The sequence below is a fragment of the Nycticebus coucang genome, chromosome 13 (genome assembly GCF_027406575.1).
Source record: "Nycticebus coucang isolate mNycCou1 chromosome 13, mNycCou1.pri, whole genome shotgun sequence".
Taxonomy (NCBI): Eukaryota; Metazoa; Chordata; class Mammalia; order Primates; family Lorisidae; genus Nycticebus; species Nycticebus coucang.
In genome coordinates, this window is record NC_069792.1 from 101,899,529 (window position 1) to 101,918,580 (window position 19,052).

The 19,052-nt window shown below is 55.0% G+C and overlaps 2 protein-coding genes across 4 annotated transcripts in view; one reads left to right on the forward strand and one right to left on the reverse strand.

Moving 5' to 3' along the window:
• The window catches only part of ZC3H3 (zinc finger CCCH-type containing 3), an 83,364-nt gene extending 79,334 nt beyond the window's left edge, over positions 1-4,030 (reverse strand). For both annotated transcript variants that reach the window (XR_008373907.1, XM_053559325.1), the window contains exons 1-2: positions 3,906-4,030; positions 1,372-2,686 (exon numbers count right to left, since the gene is read on the reverse strand). Coding sequence is in view for 1 of the 2 variants with exons in the window: in XM_053559325.1 (XP_053415300.1) it covers positions 1,372-2,686; positions 3,906-3,993 (1,403 nt within the window). In the remaining variant the exon portion in view is untranslated. The remainder of the gene's footprint in view (positions 1-1,371; positions 2,687-3,905) is intronic.
• Positions 4,031-13,942: 9,912 nt separating this feature from the next.
• Positions 13,943-18,753, forward strand: GSDMD (gasdermin D). 2 transcript variants are annotated; one of them, XM_053558493.1, is made up of 11 exons: positions 13,943-14,098; positions 14,985-15,205; positions 15,420-15,612; positions 16,438-16,606; positions 16,826-16,928; positions 17,161-17,214; positions 17,477-17,569; positions 17,702-17,874; positions 17,951-18,092; positions 18,185-18,258; positions 18,366-18,753. In XM_053558493.1, the coding sequence occupies exons 2-11, from the start codon at positions 14,989-14,991 to the stop codon at positions 18,603-18,605; spliced, it is 1,458 nt and encodes a 485-aa protein (XP_053414468.1). In that variant the 5' UTR covers positions 13,943-14,098; positions 14,985-14,988; the 3' UTR covers positions 18,606-18,753. The 2 variants fall into 2 exon arrangements, with proteins under 2 accessions (XP_053414468.1, XP_053414469.1); XM_053558494.1 differs by having other exon boundaries at positions 17,179-17,214.
• The last annotated feature ends 299 nt before the right edge of the window (positions 18,754-19,052 follow it).

The window sequence follows — 19,052 nt, forward strand, 5'->3', positions numbered from 1 at the left end:
CCTGGAACAGAGAAGGCCACATAGTTGCAGGGGTGTCCAACCTGCTGCCCATGAGCCACATACCTCTTTTTGCAAGGACTTTTTTTGCTTATCTGTGGTGGTGGATATCATGAAAAGTATGCTTTTTTTTTTTTTTTTTTTTTGATAAGCAGCTTTCATTAGGGTTTGTGTATTTACTGTAAGACCCAAGACAACATTTATTCTTCCAATGTGTAGCAGAAGAAAGACCGGACACCCGCATAAACTTCAGAACAAAGCTGACACCCAGAGACAGTTAGGCATTCAAGGGACATCTGCATCATTCAAGACAGCCCCTGTCTGGGCAACCTATCTCAGGGCTAGAGGGAATGAGCTTATCCAGAGTGAAAGACAAAGGCCAGACCTCAGGAAGAACTTCCTGAGACAGAGTCACAGAAGATGCCCTCTTCAATGGCACCTACCACTGCGTCTATGATAAAGGCAGGCCCTCGCCCAGCTGCCAGTCTTGCTATTAGTTGCTGCCCCAATGAATTCCGTGACCCCAGGCCAAGCATTCTGGACTATGACACCAGCTTAGAGTCTCATCACAATTCTTTAGCGGAGACTAGAAAGTGACTCGGCCTGGTCACCTGGCCACCAAGGGAACTGCTGGGATATACTACCAATCTGCTCTCTCTGGGGGCAAAAGCCACTTGCAGCCTCTAAAATGCTGGCCAGTGGCCAAAGCCAGGAGAGCCCAGGAGGCTATAGGGCTTGCTGCGGCCCAACTGGAGCAACCCCCAGCCAGGCGCAGTCAGGCACCCCGCAAAGACAAGGCCTCCTGGAGCCCAAAGCCCAGGCAGAGCAGGAGAGACCATACAAACCAGGGCAGTGCCCAGGGCTTGGGTCCACCTCCTAGCACAACACGGAGCCTACAGCTCTCACACTGCCACACTCCCCAGCAGGCTCACACACCCTGGGCAGGTCTGCGGGGGCTACTGCCCCAGCACCAGGCCTGGCACAAAGCCATCCATCTGTGAGCCTTGTACAGCATAATGGAAGCCACTGACTTTCTGGTCTCTCACCAGTGGGAGAAAGCCCCACTAGGGCCAGGACAGCTGCTACCCCCAAGGGTCTTGCACAGCCTTATATGGCTCTTTTCACGCTGGAAACAGAAAACACAATCGCACACAAAGCTCCAAGCTCAGGCTGACACACTAGTGGTGCCAAATAAACCCATCGGTGCTTCACTCCTCCTCACCCCCTTGCCCATCCACTCTGCGGACCATGGAGGGAGCCCAGGCTCAGAGAGAAGCAACAGCTCAAAATTCCACAACTCAGGGGACATGAAGACCTTGCTGGCCCCACCTACCCAGACAGGATGTTGTGGTGGCGGCAGGTGGGGACTCCTACCTTGTGCTTCCCCGCCTACGGACAATCTTGGTGCGGCTCTTCACTTTGTAAGCCGAGAGTGAGCTCTCACTGAAGACAGGCTTCAGGCCACTGGATCCCACCGCTGGTCTGTCCCCTGGAGGGGACCGAGACAGAACTGGGGAGAGCTGGGAGGCATGGTCCTTGCTACCAGCCTCTGACTGCCAACGGAAGGAGGAAGAAGAGGAGGCCGAGGGACTAGAGGCCTTCCACTTGTACTTGCTGGGGGCAGGTCCCAGCTTAGAGGACATGGCTGGCTTCCTGGGCTTGGCATCTGGGTCAGCTCTAAGCTGTGGCTTCTCCATCTTGTCTGCTGGGCCGAAGGGGTCCCTGCACACGTTCTCAGCAGCTCCTCTGGGGCTGAGGGCCCTCCGAGCAGCCCGAGGGCTCTTTGCTGATGCAGCCACCCATTTGTAGTTATTTTTCCGGAACTTGTTGGTTCTACAGGACACAAGCAGTGAGGATTCCCGGGCCTGCCTGGGTCCTGAGGCTGGTCTGGCTGGACTTACAACCAAGCCAGAGGGAGCTGGCTGATCTGGGTGGCCAGCATTCACTCTTCTCTCCCCAAGGAGCTGAGCAGCACAGCTGGCCGCTGAATGAGGGGGCACCTTCCGACCTAGGGCCATGCCAGAGCGAGGAGGCAGGACAGAGGACGGGAGGCATGCCTTGACAGCAATGGCACTCTCACTGACTGTCCGGCGGGGCCCCAGGGGGCTGTCACCCACACTGCCCACAGACTTGACCACCCTGGGCTTGCCTGGCTCCTTCTGGCAGACCAGAATGGGGTCCTCTGCACTGCAGCTCCCCCTGGCTCTTCCTGGCCTCGAAGACTGTAGCTGCCCAACAGGGGGGTCACCTTCACCTTCCTGGGGTCTTTGGCCATTCCAGGGGGTGTCTTCATATTCTTCCAAAGAACCCTGCTGGGCCCCTGAAGCACTGGTAGAGCCAAGTTTGGATGGTGGTTTAATTTTGATGACCATGTTCTGATCTGGATTGAGCTGGACCTGTCTCTCAAGAACGTACTGCTGAGGGTCTTGACTCTGGTTGCCCCCAGGCTCAAGGGAGGCTTGCAGAACGTGGTCACCAGGTGGGTCTAAAGACCCCGGGGGCCGATTCACGAGCGAGTATTTCTTGCGCCAAGCAGACCCATGGTGTGAGGAGAAGCCCCTCCGACTTGGACGGGGATAGCGGGCACCAAAGGCCCTGCTGTGGTAAGGGGGCGGCTGCCACCGGGAAGCAGCTGAGGTACCCGGGGCAGGGACATTGCCGTGGAGGTTTTTGTAGTCATCAATCAGACCTGAGAAGACAGAATCACAGCCTCAGTTAACCAGAGGTTGTAAGTGAAATCATCAACAATTCTGACTACCCCGAACAGGCATCAGCTGGCAAGATGTTCCCATCTCACTCCTGAGCCCCATTGACTGGAAACCACCTGACGGTTCAGCCCAAGTCCGGGGCCTGTCATTTCCATAGCCTGTCTCCCTCAGTTCTATTTCAGTCCTTCTGCCTGCTCATCTGGAAAAGACACCCCTGTGGCAGAACAGGCCCTATTTGCCAGTCTACTGGACCCATGATCCTTTGAGAGGAAGCATCTCTCGTTATGAAGAGACTAGCAACACTCCATGCTGTAAAGTGTGGACCAGCAGGGACAAGTCAGCCACAGAGGCCCTCTGGCTTGCCCATAGATGGAAATGGGGCAGGACTGCACTAATAATCTTCACTGAGTGAAACCAGCGGGCACTCTGTTCTTGACAGAGTCAAGATGTCAGACTGTCGTACAGAAAAGGAGAGAATCAGCCCCTACATAGCTGTCCTTCTACTGGAACAACCAGGGCTCAGTAGGCAGCAAGTCAGTAACCAGCCTCCAGTTATCAACACTCCCGCACCACGGGTCTTGCCCCCAGATGCAAAGCCATATCCAGACCTGGGGTGACCTTAGGTCCAAAGTGGAAGGCAGTCCACTTGGGCTCTCCTCCATGCTTTCTGAATGCTTACGTCTTCTCTTTGTGAGAATAACACCAAAGTGGATTTCTTTTTTAATTTAGGAAGAGCAACTTGGATCTAAAAATTTTTAAATGTGGAAGCTGAGGCCTGGGGAGTTTGACGTACGGAAAAGACCATGAAAACTGGGCGTCTGGGAAGACATTGCGCGCGCCGGAGCTGGCTCTGCGGCGCCGGAACAGGGGCCAGTCAGTCCTGCGTCCCGCCCCCGGCGCGGGGAGCGAGGGTGGCGCCTGAGGACGCGACCGCCGGGATGGGGGTAGGGGCGCCTCCCGCCGGTTACTAAGCGACGGCCCCGCGTCCATCGCCCCGGCCCCGGGAGGGCCAGCAGCCTTTTCCCGACGAAGCCCGGGCAAACGACTAATCCAGGCGGCCCATAGTCCTTCGGGGTCCCAATCTGAGCTGTCAGGAGGCCGCGGGCGGAGGGCAACCCACTTCGGGGAGCTGGGCCGGAGCCAGCCGCGAAGTGAGGGAAAAAGAAGAAGACGCGCGCCCCGGCCCCTAGCCCGACCCACCCTGCAGGAGGCGGATCTGCCGCCGTAATTGCTCCTTTTCCTCCATCTCCGGAGTCCGCGACGCCCGGCCAGGCCCCCGCGACGTCATCGCTGCGCGACGGTCTCCGGCGGCCGGGACAGGGCGGGGCCGGAACCGCGGAGGCGCGCGGCGCAGGGCTTGGCAGCGGCCCGACACACCAAAAAACGCACCGTCACCCCGGCAACGGCTGCGAGGAGGCGAGGCCACGCACGCGCTCAGTGAAGGGTGTGGACGTCACTGGGGCGCGCGGGGAAGCGGCCCTAGTCGCGGGCTGGCACCTGGGCACCTCCCTGTGGGTACTGCGGGTCCTCCACAGTCTCCACCTACGCCCTGGGGGCTCCACAGAGCACTTGAGTGGGAGAAGGGCTGGTCAGCGTTACCCAGGAGTCTCTCTTTAACCATCGCCCTGTGACCAGAGGAGCGGAAAACAGTCGGACAACAAGGTTCCCTGGATAGACATGTTGAGCTTCTGAATGTGACCGATTGTGGTTTGTCAGTGGAAACTTGTGTAAACCCTTATACGCGGTTGGTGGGAGTAGATGATGCAGCACGGAAAACAGAGCCATGGAGGTTCCTCGGAAAGTTTAAAGTAAAATTACCGTACGATCCAAAATAATGGAAATGGAGGACTGAAACGTACAGGCATGGTCACTGCCACGTTATTCACAGTAGCCAAATGGAAACAACCCAACTTTCCATTAGTGCATGAGCTGAGAAAAAAATGTGGTGTATACATCCAATGGAATATTATTCAGCTTACAAGTGGAGCACTGATACATGTTCTAATGGATGACCCTTCAAAACATTATTATACATAAGACAGTCACAAAAGGACAAATATTGCATGATTCAACTTATGTCTAGAGTAGGCAAATGATTAGAGACAGAGGCAGATTAGAGGTTATCAAGGGTTGGGGGAGGAGGAATGGAGAATTACTACTTAATGAGTACAGTTTCTGTCTGGAGTGAGCAAGTTTTGGAAATATGTAGTAGTGATGAATCCACAACATTGTGACTGTAATTAATATCACTGAATTGTGCATTTTTCAAGTGGCTAAAATGACAATTTTTATGTTGCATACATTTTAATGCAATGAAATAAATGGATAGAAAGTGTCTGCCAGAGACTTGCATAATAATGTTAAAGGAAATTCTAAAGGCTAAAGGTGATACAATATGAAAACTCAGATCTACAGGGAATAAAAAACAGAAGAAATGTAAACTATATTAGTAAGTATAAAATTTTTTTATATTTTTCTTTAAAGCACAATCAAAATAGCTGCAACAAAAATAATAAAAAGGTATTGGGGGCCAGGCACTGGTCTCATGCCTGCAATTCTAGCATTCTGGGAGGCCAAGGTGGGAGGATCACTTGAGATCAGGAGTTCAAGGCCAGCCTGAGCAAGAGCAAGATGCTTGTCTCTACCAAAAAAATAGAAAAATTAGTCAGGCATGGTGGCTTGCTTCTATAGTGCCAGCTACTCAGGAGGCTGAGGCATAAGGATCACTTGGACCCAGGAGTTTGAGGTTGTAGTGAGCTATAGTAACATTACTGCACTCTACCCCAGGCAACGGAGCAAGACCCTGTCTCAGGAAAGAAAGAAAAAGTGTTAGGGTTTATAACACGTAGAAGTAAAATGTATGACCGTGATGGTGCAAAGGATTAACATGCACTGTGCATGTTCTGAAGAAGCTAATGCAGAAGAGGACACATGTCTCAGCTTGCCTCCCAGCCTGCCTCTGAGGTCAGCACCTGAACCCTACACTAGAGGGCTAATGTTATTCAACCTCTCATAAACAACAGGCACTGTGAGGGTTTCTCCTTGGGTGGCGGTAGTGAAGGCAGCATTCCAAGCTGGAGAGGGCTGGCTCCCAGAAGAGAAGGACAAGTGGAGGTTGGGAAGACCAGGCAGCAAGCTGACTCAGGCTGGAAGACACAGGGCAGAGCTCCAGATAGGAGTTCTTCCCAGCCCAGAAGGCTCTGGGGTGAGGGGAGCTCTATCCAGAGCTCCTGCTGCTGAACTGACCTCATTCCAAATTCCACCACATCCTATCTATACTCCCCCACTGCCAATCCCAGCCAAACATTTAGCTGGAGTTTCTCCCTCTCTCCTTCCAGGAATTTTCCACAAGGCAGCCAGGGGTACCCCAAGAAGTGGCTGGGGACAGGACTGTTGGTGGCTTGGGGGTGAACATAGGCCCTGTCCCATCCCTGAAGACTAAGATCCTTGGATCTTGGCCCAACTGAGAGAGGAGGGGAGGAGACATCACCAAGAATGAATGGGGTGATATTTCCTACCCCACCTTGGAAAGCACTTAAACACTGGACTAGCCCTGCCTTGCTTCCCTTGAAACTCTTGCAGCCAGAACACCACCTTGTGTACAAGCCAGGGCTGGCTTGCTGGAGAACAAATGGCACATTTCCAGCACTACAGACTAAATGAAGTTACCTGTTCCAAATGCATATGTTGAGATTCCAGACCTCCAAAGTGATAGTAGTAGGAGGTGGGGTCTTTGAGAAGCTGTTGTGTCATAAAGGTGGAGCCTTCATGAATGGGATCAGTGCCCTGTAAGAAGAAGCCAGAGAGCAAGCTCGCTTTTTCTCCACCTTGTGAAGACAGCAAGAAAATAGCTGTCTGTAAACCAGGAAGTGGACCCTCACCAAAAAACCAACCAGGCTGGCACTTTGATCTGGGGCTTTCAACCCTCTAAATTGTGAGAAATATTTGTTGTCTAAACTAGTCATTCTATGGTGATTTGTTATGGCAACCCAGGCCATAACAAATTGAACATAACAAATCGAACACCTGTTCAATACCACTGACCCTCCCGACAAGCAGTCATCTGCCAAACACGTGAGATCATTGATTGCCAGCTGATCCCAGCCTAAATTATCCACTCACATAATTATGGGCAAATCAGTGAATGTTGCTTTAAGCCACTACGTTCTGGAGTCATTTGTTATACCGCAAAAAGTGCTGGATTCATGGGTTTAGCAGTAAAGCCTATTCTCTTTTGTGCTTGATGAATTCTCTACCCCTGAACTCCAGTCCTGGGTAGTGGGATAGGCCCAGCCACTTGCTGAGTGGGAGCAGGGTTTGTGGGTTTGTCTCCTGGGGTTATGAAACTGTAAATGCGATGTGAACACTCAGCATTAACTTGCTAAAACTGATGTTGGTGTTGCACTTAAAACTGATACCTAGGCCAGGTAACAGTGGGTCACGCTTCTAATCTCAGTACTCTGGAAGACCAAGGTGGGTGGCTCACTTGAGCTCATGAGTTCAAAACCAACCTGAGCAAGAGTGAGACCCAGTCTCTAGAAATAGCCAGATGATGTGGCAGGCTACTCTACTCCCAGTTACTTGGGAGGCTGAGGCAAGAGGATCACTTGAGCCCAGGAGTTTGAGGTTGCTGTGAGCTGTGGTGCCACGGCACTCTGCGCAGGGTGGCAAAGTGAGACTGTCTCAAAAAAAAAAAAGCAAAACTGGCTTGGCACCTGTGGCTCAAGTGACTGAGGCGCCAGCCACATACACCTGAGCTGGCAGGTTTGAATCCAGCCTGGGCCCGCCAAACAACAATGATGGCTGCAACCAAAAAATAGCCAGGCATTGTGGAGGGCGCCTGTAGTCCCAGCTACTTGGGAGGCGGAGGCAGGAGAATCACTTGAGCCCAGGAGCTAGAGGTTGCTGTGAGCTGTGATGCCATAGCACTCTACCCAGGGCAACAGCTTGAGGCTCTGTCTCAAAAAAAAAAAAAAAAAAAGCAAAACTGATGCCTATCAAACAGGCAAAGATGAAATCTGCCTTCAGAGTTAGCCAGGGGGAGCAGAATCTTACTTAAACTACTTGCCTTGGGTGCTGGTGTAGCCTTTCTGTAGAGCAATTTGCTGCATATCCTGGGCCAACCATATCATGGCTGTCTCCCCTTAGTGGTCTGGGCTTGCTGGCTGCCCAATCTCCCTCTGGTTGTTCTGTCTTCCCTTGGTGCACCTTCATGGGGTGCTATCTAGGTACAAGTCTGAGGCAGGAAAGATTTCTGTCACAAGGCTTTTAGCAAACAATGAACCTTGAGGGCCGGCCATGGTGGCTCACTCCTGTAATCCTAGCACTCTGGGAAGCTGAGGCTGAGCATTGCCTAAGCTCAGGAGTTCAGATCAGCCTGAACAAGAGTGAGAGCCTGTCTCTACTAAAAGTAGAAAAACTAGCCAGACGTTGTGGTGGGCGCCTGTCATCCCAGCTTCTCCCAAGGCTAAGGCAAGAGAATCACTTGAGCCCAAGAGTTTGAGGCTGTTGTGAGCTATGACGCTATGGCACTTTTACCTAGGGTGACAGAATGAGACTCGGTCTCAAAAAACAGAACAAAACAATGAACCCTGAAGGCCAGCCATCCCTGCTGTCTCTTGCTGTGGACAGTTCCCACCCTTCCCATGGGAGTCTCCTCTGACCCCTCGCATAAATGCTCCTGCTGTCCCCCACCTACCTCCACATCCAGCTTCCAGGTCTTTTTTTGCAGGGACATTCTCTGCCCTATAACCCAAACAGCCTTCCTTCTTGCTGAACTACAGGCTGTCCCTCCAGCCACATCCCAGGTGTTCCCTGGGCCTTGAAGCAGCCTACTTCTCTCCAGCCTGACCTCAGAAGACCACCCTAGACACAGCCTTTGTGAAGTGGGTGGGGTATAACTAAAGGGATTAACCACACTGAATACACTTCTGTCATGACCCCTCCAGCCACCTTGCTTGCCAGGTGGGATGCAAGGGGCAGCCCTCTGTGGTGGGGATAGGTAGTTGGCAGGCCAAGTCCAGGACCCCATGGATGCCCCTCTGACCTCTGGCAGGAAGAAGGAAGCAGGCAGCAGGAAATGACTATGGGAGAAAACCGCCCTAGAGGGCTGAGAGGGTCCCCTCCACTCCAGCATGCCACCCCACTTGGCCCCCACTGCAGAGCTCCTCAGATCCACTGGGCCAGGTCCTTGTGTCAGTCTCCTATTCCCTAGGTCAGGCATTTTCAGCAAGCTCTTAGGGATCATGGGGGAGAATGGTGTGACTCAAGGTGCCAGTCTTCCACCTATGTAGTACTAGGCAAACCCCAGGGGTCCCTACCTACATGGAAAGCATGCCTCAAAGCAGTGCCTGGATTCTGGCAGTAACAGCTTCTTCCAGCAAAGTGAAAAGAGACCCAGATGACCATCCACTCAGGCTGCCCGAGGTCCACGTCCCCCTCCCTCAACCTCCCCAGCTGACCTAGGGCAGGAAGTAGCAGCCTCAGGGCAGGGACCCCAAAAGGAGACAGGAGTGAGGGGTGTGCTGAGAAGGTGTGAGGTCTGGGTTACCTATGGGCAATGCAGAGCCCTAACCATCTTCACCTATCCCAGAAGGGGACTGAGCTGTAAGGAGACAGGGAGCCACTGGGGGAATTTCCTTGCAGCACCCCCCAATCCCACTGGCGCAGCTGGGCCCAGCCCCTTCATCTGATTCTTGGGGTGCCTGTGATTGTGACACCCACTCCCAGGCAGGGCCCCAAGGACACCCAAGTCCTCACTCTGGCTGTGCCCGAGGGGCAAATAAATGGCTCAGGAAGGGAGGGGAGGAGGAGGGCAGAGCTCAGGACCACCCTCTGGAATCACTAGCAGGCCAGGACAGGGTTCAGGGCAGCTTAGCCCTGTTCCCCGCTCTGCAGTCCCTCCCAGCCTGGCCTAAGACTCCCAGAGCAGCACCTACCCAAAGGATTCTCCATCAGCTCTGGCCAGAGCTTCCTATGCCAACACTTCCTGCTCCCACCGCACCCAGCCCTCTGCGGTCCTCTCCCACAGGGCCCTTCCTGGTCCACCTGGCTCTTCCCAGCACTCATCTATGGGTCCTAACAACCTCTTCTGTTGCTCCCCACAGTGGGCAGCCCTCAAACAGAAGCCACCAGTCCCTGCCTTGTGCCTGCCCTGCCAAAGCTGCGCAGTGAGGCTCCTGTTCCTTGGAGCCCAGTGCCTGCTCACCCCACTAGCTCTATTGAACACTCTCCAGCATGGCAGAAAGGGACCTGGTGTCCCAGACTCCCCCAGGACCTACCAGGGCCTTGCCCAGGGCAGCCTCGCCCACCTCTGTAAACAGGACAGAAGGCTGACTGGGTGCGGTGGCTCACCTGTAATCCTAGCACTTTGGGAGGCCAAGGCAGGTGGATTGCTTGAGCTCACGTGTTCGAGACCAGCCTGGGCAAAAGCAAGACCCCTGTCTCTTCTAAAAATAGAAAAACTGAGGCAAGAGGATCACTTGAGCCCAAGAGTTGGAGTTGGAGGTTGCTGTGAGCTATGATGCCAGAGCATTCTACCCAAGGTGACACTTTGAGATTCTGTCTCAAAAAAAAAAAAAAGGGTGGCACCTGTGGCTCAAAGGAGTAGGGCGCCAGCTCCATATGCCGGAGGTGGTGGGTTCAAACCCAGCCCTGGCCAAAAACTTCACAATAAAAAAAAAAAAAAAAAAAAAAAAACAGGGCAGAAGGCCATGGGCTGTATGAATGTCCATCCCACACCCCCAGAGTTCCGGTCCTCAAGGCTTTCCAGCCCCCCAGCTATGAATAGGACCAGGGAGGAGCTGGGATGCAGGAAGAACCCTCCTTCTGCCCACCCCTCCTTCCCAGCTGCCTCCTCCTGCCTGCTCAGCTGAGCCCACCAAACCCAGTGCTGCTTGTTTAGTGATTTACTAAAGAAATGAAAATATGAGCAGGAAATTGCTCCAGCAGTACCCCAGCCTCACCAGCACGCAGCCAGAAGCTGTGGTCATGTTAGGTGACACAATATGCCACATCCTCCTCAGCTGCCACAGACACCGTGCTGCCCCTCCTGCCCAGCATCTGGAGCTGGCCTGACTGGAGAGAAGGTGATGAGCCTCCACAGGTGGGGCAGGGCTCTGGAGGATTCTGCTGCAGAGGAGAGGAGGAACAGGCTGAGACGGAGGCAGGGAGGATGCCCAGACAGACTCCGCATCCTGCAGTAGGCAGCTGCTGGCCTGGCACGAGCTGAACCCCCCTCGCACATGTGCACATGAACACACATACCAACATGTGTGCACACATGAACACCACCAACACGTGTGTAAACCCAGACAATGCAAACACAAATATACTTCCACTTACATGTACAAGCACCCAGGAGCACACGTGCACACACACGGATGAATGCAATATCCACATGGACACAAGCACACAGCACACACAGCGTGCACAGACACACACTCAGCGCCACTCGGGCTGTGGGGCCTCCTGCTGCTGCAAGCAAGTACTCCTGGCTCACACCCAGAGAGGAGTTATAGGGGTTGGACTGGCACTAGGAACCCACTGAGCTAAGTTGGTGCCCCCCGCCCAGAGGCCCTCTGCCCGCAGAGCTCTCAGGCTGACTGGGCACAGGCTGGTGCACACAGCCCTTCTAGGTTTCTGCTTAACAAGATCACCATTTCCTCTCTGTGGAGATCTGAATTCCAGCATTCTAATCTCAAAGCTATCAGGGTGGAGACTTGGTCTTGTTCATTGCTGGAACCACATCTCGGAGATCACCTGGCATCAGGTGTTAACACACTTGCAGAATGAACCGATAAGTGTGACAGAGCTTCCAAAGTGAGTTTCAGGTCAGGCCAGCCAAGTGTGGGAGTGTTGGTTTGGGCTCCAGAATATCTTCGAGGTAAAGGCCCTGGGACATGATATGGTGGTGAAGGGGAAGGGCTGCCAGGGCCCTGGGCTGCCACTGCACTCCTGGCCTGGACTCCTCCAGCCTGGCTCAGCGTTGGGCTCCATGTCCTAATGGCCCCTTCCAGCTGGGATATTAACCCTTGGGAGGGGCTGCTAGGACATGGCAGGGCCTCTCAGGAGCACCATATGCCTAGCTTATCCAGTTCTCACCATGGAGACTATACCAAGAGAGCCTCCCCAGGTGCTACCCTAGCACCCAGCATCAGGAAGCTGCAACACCCCAGGACCCCAGGTCCTAGGGTCAGTGTGAGCGGGTTCCTTGTCTGCTGGGGCTGGGGAAAGAAGCCAGCTCTGCCTAGCAGCATTCCTGAGGTGAAACCTTAGACTCACCTGGTCTACAAAACTACCTGGAAGAGCCAAGAGACAGCACTGGGGGGTCCTGAATGCACCCTGTCTCTGCTAGGACCAGACCCATCTTCTGGGCATGGGGACTGCCTATAGGAGCAGGCCCGAGGCCTCTGACACAAGCCCATTGTGACCCAGGATAGTAGGGCACTGTAGGGCCTATGGTGAGCTCAGGTGTTGGTGCCAGGCTCGAGAATGTTTTTTTTAAGTACAGCGTTATTGAGATATAATTCATACTAGGCATGATAGCTCAAGCTTGCTGTCCCAACTGCTCTGGAGGCTGAGATAGGAGGATGGCTTGAGGCCAGCCTGGGCAGCATAGCAAGACCCTTTGTGTCTGAAAAATAATTTAAAAATTAAAAATTAGACTCAGTACCCGTAGCTTAGTGGTTAGGGTGCCAGCCGCATGCACCGGGGCTGATGGGTTCGAACCCAGCCAGGGCCTGCTAAACAACAATGACAACAACAACAACAACAAAAATAGCTGGGCATGTGGCAGGCGCCTGTAGTCCCAGCACTTGGGAGGCTGAGGCAAGAGAATCACTTAAGCCTAAGAGTTTGAAGTTGCTGTTAGCTTTGACACCACAGCACTCTACTGAGGGTGACAAAGTGAGACTCTGTCTCAAAAAAAAATAAATAAATAAAAATTAGCTGGGTGTGGTTGTAAGTGCCTATAGTCTTAGATACTAAGGATGCAGGAAGATCACTTGAGCCCAAGAGGTCAAGGCTGCAGTGAGCTATGATTGTTCCATTGTACTCCAGCCTAGGGACAGAGTGAGACCTCCTCTCTTTAAAATATATGTATATAGGGCGGCGCCTGTGGCTCAGTGTAGGGCGCCGGCCCCATATGCCAAGGGTGGCGGGTTCAAACCCAGCCCCGGCCAAACTGCAACAAAAAAATAGCTGGGTGTTGTGGCTGGCGCCTGTAGTCCCAGCTGCTCGGGAGGCTGAGGCAGGAGAATCGCATAAGCCCAAGAGTTAGAGGTTGCTGTGAGCCGTGTGACGTCATGGCACTCTACCCGAGGGCGGTACAGTGAGACTCTGTCTCTACAAAAAAAAATATGTATATATATGTATATGTATATATAGGCCAGGCGTTGTGACTCATGCTTATAATCCCAACAGCCTGGGAGGCCAAGGTGGGAAGATGGCTTGAGCTCAAGAGTTTGAGACCTGCCTGAGCAAGAGTAAGATCCCCCTCTCTATTAAAAATCAAAAATTATGCAGGCATTTTGGTGTGCACCTGTAGTCCCAGCTACTCAGGATGCTGAAGCAGAAAGATCGCTTGAGCCCAGGAGTTTGAGGCTGCAATGAACTATGATGGAGCCACTGCACTCTAGCTGGGGACAGAATGAGACTGTCTCAAAACAAAAACAAACAAAAAAACCCTGCAATATCCATTCCATCTCATGAATGCACATTTTGTTTATCCATATGCATCGGTCAATGAATCTTTGGGTCATTGGCACTTCTTGGCTATTATAACTAATGCTGTCGTGAACACTGGTGCACAGGTGTCTGTTAGAGCCCCCTTTCAGGTATACATCTGGGAGTGCGATTGCTGGATTACAGATAATCTTTACATTTTACTGTTTGAGCACATGCTGGACTTATTTCACAGGGACTGCATCATTTTATTTCTTTTTAACTTTTTTTTTAATTTTTTGCATCTAGATATAATGACTTACATATCCACACCATCTTACATTTTTGCCAGCAGCACAGGAGGGTTCCAGTCCTGGTGTCCTTCCCACCACTTCTTGTGTGAAGCAGTTCCTGTGGTTTTGATTTGCATTTCCCCATGACTAATGACATGAACATTTTTTCATATGCTTGTTGGTAATCTTTGGAGAATCCTCTACTCAGCTCCCTGGGCTCAGCTCCAGATGTTTAGGAAAAGAGCCAGGAAGTGGGAGGGCGGTGCGGTGCAGGGGCTCCCTGGACACGCCTTCATAGTCAGTTTCACTTTTGGGTCTGGCATTTCTGGGCCACTCACTTGCTAGGCGGATCCCAGGAAGTGCAGACGGGTGACCCTAGTCCTCCAGGCGACCTCACTTTGCTTTGTGGGCCCGGACTTCTCTGCCCCAAGAGTCACGGTGAGCTGCGGAGCCACAGCCCTGGGGTAGGACTGGGAGGGGACGCTGGACCTCTGGGGCTGCCAACTGGCCCCATCACTCTCCCAGGAAGGTTCACTCTCCCAGACGGGTGGGGGGAAGCCTCAGGCCTCTGGGAAGGTTGCCCTTGACTGGCCCAGGTGGTGGGTTTGGGCTTAACACCAAGGTGGGCCCTCAGGTGCCCGGGCTCACCCTGGCATTTCTAAAGGCTCAGGGGCTCGAGGGCTTCCGGGCTTCCTCCAGGAGTGGCTGGCTCCCCATAGCTGCCCAGGCTTGCTTTGGCCTCTGAACCCTGAAGCCTCAGCCCTGGACAGATGGCCCATGGAGCTCCTCAGAGAAGGCCCTAGAGGACAAGGCTGGGATCTGGGGACACTTTGGCTGGGTCTTGGTGGGGGATCCTGTGCCATACCTAGGAAGTGGGAACTTCTGTTACCACCCCACCCCCAGCCCTCTGAACTCCTATGGGTGGCACATGGATCCAGGAAGCCCCAGCACACAGGCCTTGCCCACCTTTCCTTGATGGGTGAATGGCCCTAAGCCTCCTTGGGCTGACAAAGTCTCAAGGGGTGGCCAAAGTCTGCCATCCCCAAGTCCCAGCACTGACTGTTCCAGGACCTGTTCCCAGTGGCCACAACACAGATGGTAGGAGTGGCCTGAGTCCTGTTGAGGGTGCTGAGTGATGTCCCGGTCTGAAGGTGCTCAGGGTCCTTGGAGAGATGGACACACTGATTCTTTTCTGCTCGGGAGTGTGGGGGCAGGAGCTCTCTGCTCACCAGAGTCCTGGACTGGATGGACAGAGCCACTCTGGAGAGAGCTCTGGCTCGTCCAACCCTGAGAGCACAAAGCCTGACCTAGCTGCCCTCCTCAGGAGCATGGTGTCAGCCTTTGAGGGGATGGTCCGGAGCGTGGTCCGGGAGCTGGACCGCAGTGGGGAGCTCATCCCTGTGGACAGCCTGCAGAGCTCTACTGGCTTCCGGCCCTATCGCCTGGTGAGCAGGAAGCCCTCAAGCTCCTGGTTCTGGAGACCCCGTTACAAGTGTGTCAACCTGTCAATCAAGAACATCCTGGAGCCTGATGCCCCAGAACCAGGTACCCAATCTGATGCTGAGACTGAGCCTGGCAGGGGCTAGTGGAGGACGGGTTGTTGCTGCCCGGCCTGCTGTCTGCGGCTCTGCCAGCTCTCATCTCTGGGCCTCTGGGCCTCTGCTTCCAGAGACAGGACCTTTTCAAAGGTCCCACTCCCCTAGGGGAGGGACAGGGCAGTGGCTGCTGGGACAGCACCTCAGGTCTGGTCTTGCCCCAGGTCTGGAGTGCAGCGGCCCCTTCCTCTTCTATGATGCCATGGACGGGAAGCTGCAGGGCAAGGTGGAGCTGGCAACCCCAGGGCAAGGGAAGATCTCAGGGGGGGCTGCAGTGTCTGGCAGCTCCAGTGCCTCGATGGACGTGTGCACCCTGAGTGTGGACCCCAACACCTGGGAGACCATGCATCAAGAAAGGTGGGCCCCAGAGGCATAGGATCCCTGCTGACTTCAGGAAGCCTCACTCTTGAGGAGGGCCAGATCATGACCTTGGGGCACGAGGACAGCCCTCAAGGCAGCTCGGTACCCATAGCTTAGTGGTTAGAGTGCTGGCCTCATACATTGGGGCTGTCAGGTTTGAATTGGGCCTGGGCCTGCTAAACAACAATGATAACAACAACAACAACAAAAATAGCCAGGCATTGTGTTGGGCGCCTGTAGTCCCAGCTACTTGGGAGGCTGAGGCAAGAGAATCAATTAAGCCCAAGAGTTTGAGGTTGCTGTGAGCTGTGACACCACGACACTCTACCAAGGGCTATATAGTGAGAGACTGTCTCAAAAAAAAAACCTCAAAGCAATGTCTCTGCTGGCACCAAGGGCAGGCCCAAAGTCAGAGAAGTGCTGTGGCTGACGGTGTGCTATTGGGGAAGGATGCTGCAAAAGCCATTTGGGGCCTCAGCTGCCAGAATGATATTCCAAGGATTCTCAGGCTGGGCCCGAGAGGTGTGGGAGTCCTTCAGGCTCTGTGGAGAGAGAGTGGAGTAGACACAGGGAAGGGGACTACTAGCTCACAGTGGAAGGTGCTTCCAGGGGTCCACATGAGTCCATTTTTCCCCACTGGGCCTTCCCCCTGCCCTCCCTTCCTCCCCACACACCGTTGGGAAAGGAGGTGCCCATGCCTGGGCATCTGCAGACTCCTGGGGGCCCCTCTGCCCAAGGGCACAGTAGCTATCAGGGGAGGGACATCTTCCTTGTCCTTCTAAGGCATGTACCCCAATGAGCTTTCTGCCCTTCCGGCCACAGGCGCCTGCGGCAGCCAGAACACAAAGTCCTACAGCAGCTGCGGAGTCGAGGGGACGATGTGTATGTGGTGACAGAGGTGCTGCAGACACAGAGGGAGGTGGAAGTCACCCGGACCCACAAGCAAGAGGGCTCAGGACAGTTTGCGCTATCTGTGGCCATGTGCGTGCAGGTCTGTGGCCAGGGCTTGGAGCACACGAGACCAGCCTCCCAGCAGCAGGGCTGGGCTCTGCCAGATCCCCTCAGCACAGCTTCTGGCCTTGGACTTGGCTGAGATGGGCTTGCCCACCCTGTGCAGCCCACTACTGGGGGAGGGCCTGCCATTAGCACCCAGCCTGCACCCATAAGTGCATGCCCAGTGCACAGCCCTGAGCCCATCTCCATCCCTCAGGGTGAGGGCCAGGGCCACCTGAGCCGGAAGAAGACAGTTACCATCCCTTCGGGCACCATCCTTGCCTTCCGAGTGGCCCAGTTGGTTATTGGCTCTGACTGGGGTGAGCTGGGTCCAGGTGCCTCTTGGGTGCAGGCTCTGTGGCAGGGAGGCCTGGGGAGGGCCAGCAGCTGGCTGCACTGCCTGAGTCAGCCAGGGTGGCTGAGGGTCCTATGCTCTGGTGTGGGGGTGAATGAGCAGGGCCTGGACTGGGCAGGGGTATTCCCCGTGGGTGAGGAATAGGCCAGGACCCCAGGGGACTGGCCTCTCCCTGTCTACTCCCACTTGCCTCCCAGACATCCACCTCTTCCCAGATAAGAAGCGGAGGACCTTCCAGCCACCCCCCACAGGTGAGGCAGGGGAGGCCTCCTCCCTGTGTGCTCTGGGCACAGGTGGCCAGGTAGCCTCCTGAGGCAGGGACGCTCTCACGTACTCACCAGGGGTGGCACAGGGACAGGCTGACCCTCGGCTCCCTCCCTGCCTTGGGCAGCCAGTGCTAGGGGTGGGGACCAAGGCTGGGAGGGCCTAGGGAAGGCTTTAGCCCCTTCTGCTTGGTATCCACCCTGCACTGATCAGCCTTGCCTTCTCTCCCCCATCCACCTGCTCCATCAGGCCAAAAGGCTTCTGAGAGTGCAGACAGCGGGGGGCAGCACATCTTTGGCCTCTTGAAACGGTCCATCGGTGGCCACCTAAAGTTCCTGACAGGTCAGTGCCCTCTTGACCACCTCTGGGACCCTAGGGAGGCTCTTCCTTCTGCCCCCTGGGGTCTGCCCATGCTGCCCAAGGCTTTCCAGGGCCCTGTGGGACCCAGGCAACGCCAGCCCTCTGTCCCAATAGATGGGCCCTCTGAGGAGTGGGAGGTCACTGACAACTTCCAGGGCCTGAAGGCCGAAGTGGCAGCCAGGTCCGTGGAGCTGGAGCACATGGAGAGGGAGCTGAGTCGTAAGCTGTTGGGGGGCCTGGCAGGGGTGCTACAGAACAAGCCAGCCCTGCAAGCATTGGAGGAGTCGGTAAGTGGGGGAGAGCTGGGGGCAGACAGGGCCTGCCCCGCCAGCCCAGGCTCATCTGCCCCTCCTGCACCCACAGCTGGAGCAGGGCTTGTGCTGTGGGCAGCCAGAGCCCCTGGCTGGCCCGGAGAGTGCTGTCCTCGAGTGCTTGGTGTTCCCTTCTGGGGCATTGGTGGAGGAGCTTGCCACTCCCATCTTCTATCTGCTGGAGGCCCTGTCTGGTGAGCAGCCCCTGTGCTGGGGCAGGAGGAAGGGGGACAGGTGTCCCTAGCTGTGCCTTCTGGAGCCCCTCTCACCCAAGGTCTCTCCTCAGTGCTGAGTGAAACCCAGCACATGCTGCTGGCCAAGGCGCTGGAGACAGGGGCCCTACCCAGGCATTGTGAGCTGGTAAGAAGATGTGGGGCTAGGGGCCAGGGTGGGCCTGGGGAGGGGGTGGTTGGGCCCATGCAGGATGACCAGGACCCCCCCTGACCACCTGCATCTTGGCCTGGCAGGTGGGCAGCCTCTTGGAGCAGGCCCCGTGGCAGAGGTGCAGCACTGTGTCCCTGCCACCCAGGCTACTGGGGAGCGACTGGCACGAGGGGGTACCCGCCTGGGTATTGCTGGAGGAGTGTGGCCTGGAACTGCAGGTAGATGCCCCCCATGTGTGCTGGGAGCCGCAGGCCCAGAGCCCCACCTGCGCACTCTACGCCTCCCTCGTGCTGCTGTCAAGGTTGAGCCAGGAGTCCTGCTAGAGTGTAGCCTGCATGCCAGAGCAGCTGTCCAGGCAGGGCAGTCTGGGCCCGCCCAGCCGGAAACCCAGGATTCCTGTTTGGCTGTGTGGCTTGCTGGCCGTGGCATTGGGAATTGGGGAAACTCAATAAATGTGAAGTGTGGAGGAAAGACTAGGTGCTGGGTCTCTCAGGGTCCTGGATCCAGGTGGTGGGGATGGGGTGAGGACCATGCCTGTGCAGCCTCTGGAGGGGTCTGAGGCCCAAGGTAGGCATATCCCCTGTCGTCTAGCTCCTTCTGTGCTGTAAGGCTCAGGGAAAACTGACCAGTGCCTGGACTTGTCTGTTTGGACTGACCAGCATATGTCCCTGCCCACAGCCCACCCCCTAGTGATGGGCAGAGTGGATGAGGCGAGGCAGAATCCACCAAGATAGGCCTGGATCTGAGGCACTGAGAGGACACAGGACATA